We start from the raw sequence: 2,379 nt of genomic DNA on the forward strand, positions 1-2,379 counted from the left end.
TTAATAGGGGAGTCTCCGAGCTTCATGGTCCAATCTGCTAATGTGTAGTGTCTTCACATTACACTAACTCTTCTGTTCTCCAAGAAGGGCATGAAGTAGTGCATTGTATACTTAGACAAGGCACAAGGTTGGAAAAAGCTTCTTCCTGGGGCATGCTAAGGTCAACCAACCTGTGAGAGTCAACCAACCTGTGAGAGTCAACCAACCTGTGAGAGTCAACCAACCTGTGAGAGTCAACCAACCTCTGAGAGTCAACCAACCTCTGAGAGTCAACCAANTGAGAGTCAACCAACCTCTGAGAGTCAACCAACCTCTGAGAGTCAACCAACCTGTGAGATACTCTACATGACTTGACAGCTTCTGAGCTTGTGGGCCAGCAGTGGACTAGCCAATAATAACTGTTAACTTGAATATAGAGATCTACCCGGCCTCTCAATGCATAATGACTAAATGAAGACTTTGGCGCCTGTTTGAGTATGGCAAGACTCTAGAAATTGAACCCAGGGCTTTGCATATGTTGGGCAAGCACTCTACCACCAAGCTATATCTCTATCCCCTTGAACTGTATCTTGAGACAGAGTTTTGCCAAATCGCCTGGGCTATCCTCTGACTTATGATCCTCCACATTTCTGGTAGCTGGGGTGGAGGGCGTGAAACCCCCACTCCCAGAAAGTCCATGTCATTTGGAGCTTTGGGAGGTAGTTTATAGATCTACAGCCTAAAAATGTGAACCTATAAGAGTAAGATGGCCGACTTTGAGGATCGGGTGTCAGATGAAGAGAAGGTCTGCATTACCGCTAAATTCATCACCCATGCACCCCCAGGGGAGTTTAATGACGTATTCAATGATGCCTGGCTACTGCTTAATAATGACAGTCTTCTCAGGGAAGGGGCAGCACACGCATTTGCCCAGGATAACATGGATCAGTTTACACCTGTGAAAATAGAAGGCTATGATGACCAGGTCTTAACTACAGAGCATTGTGACCTTGGTAACAGCAGATTTTTAGATCCGAGAAACAAAATTTCCTTTAAGTTTGATCACTTACAGAAAGAAGCAAGTGACCGGCAGCCAGAGGATGTGGATGAAGGCTTGAGGTCTTGGAGGGACTCATGTGACAGTGCTCTGAGAGCCTATGTGAAAGATCATTATTCCAACGGCTTCTGTACTGTTTACACTAAAACTATAGACAGGCAACAGAGCATTATTGCATGTATTGAAAGCCACCAGTTTCAACCCAAAAACTTCTGGAATGGTCACTGGAGATCAGAGTGGAAGTTCACCATCACACCACCTTCAGCCCAGGTGGCTGGAGTGCTCAAGATTCAGGTTCATTGTTATGAAGACGGCAACATTCAGTTGGTTAGTCATAAAGATGTGCAGGACTCAGTAACTGTTTCTAATGAAGTCCAAACTGCCAAGGAGCTTATTAAAATCACAGAGAGTTCAGAAAATGAGTATCAGACAGCAATTAGTGAAAATTATCAAACTATGTCAAACACCACGTTCAAGGCCTTGTGCTGGCAGCTTCCACTTACCTGCACCAAAATCGACTGGAGCAAGATACTGAGTTAGAAGATAGGCAAAGAAATGCAGAATGCTTAAAGGCCATCTTTAAGAGTCTCCAGGACATGTAAAGAAAAGGATTCAACACGGTGTGGTCATATGATAAATAAGTGATTTATTTATCACTTATTTAGCACTGTTGTGATTCTTTTGTGTGTGTTCTTTGCTTTGGAATTTTCTGTTAGCATTATATCTTCTTGTAAATCTTTTTTTTTTAATTGTGCTACATTTAATGTCGAAGAGCTATATCCTGAAGTCATTTTACTGTTTAGAACATTTCCTAGCCATGCGGTCCTATGACCGGTTTTTACAGAGTATCTGTTGAATACTTTTTACCCCTATGCTTCAAAGCACTTCTGAAGAGGCTATGCTGCCAAGAGCACACTCCTTCTCTGTCCGACTGCTTTGATCATTTATAGCATCTCACAATTGTAGTTTTCAGACATTTGGACTGGGGCTTTTGGGGTCCATGTTGGGAGGCAAAGGAAGTTTCCTGGAAATTCCATGGCAGCAGCTTCTCTAGGGACTTGTTTTTAAACCCCTTAAAGACTTAAACCATGTCCCCTGCACAGGAATGTTTGCTTATTTTCATTTTCTCATGGTCTCCTCCCATCTGGTTCTGTTGTAACCATGTAGGAAGAACAGCTTAGAAAAAGCACTGGGAGCCGGGCAGTGGTGGTGCACGCCTTTAACCCCAGCAGTTGGGAGGCAGAGGCGGGCAGATTTCTGAGTTCGAGGCCAGCCTGGTCTACAAAGTGAGTTCCAGGACAGCCAGGGCTATACAGAGAAACCCTGTCTTGAAAAACCAAAAC

The 2,379-nt window shown here is 43.9% G+C and overlaps 1 protein-coding gene across 1 annotated transcript; it reads left to right on the forward strand.

Moving 5' to 3' along the window:
* Positions 1-296: 296 nt before the first annotated feature.
* LOC110285824 (F-actin-capping protein subunit alpha-1-like) lies at positions 297-1,647 on the forward strand. The gene has a single exon (XM_021152264.2). It carries the CDS (start codon positions 746-748, stop codon positions 1,574-1,576), a length of 831 nt encoding a protein of 276 aa, XP_021007923.1. The 5' UTR covers positions 297-745; the 3' UTR covers positions 1,577-1,647.
* Positions 1,648-2,379: the final 732 nt, after the last annotated feature.

This window comes from Mus caroli, chromosome 19, assembly GCF_900094665.2.
Source record: "Mus caroli chromosome 19, CAROLI_EIJ_v1.1, whole genome shotgun sequence".
Lineage (NCBI taxonomy): Eukaryota > Metazoa > Chordata > Mammalia > Rodentia > Muridae > Mus > Mus caroli.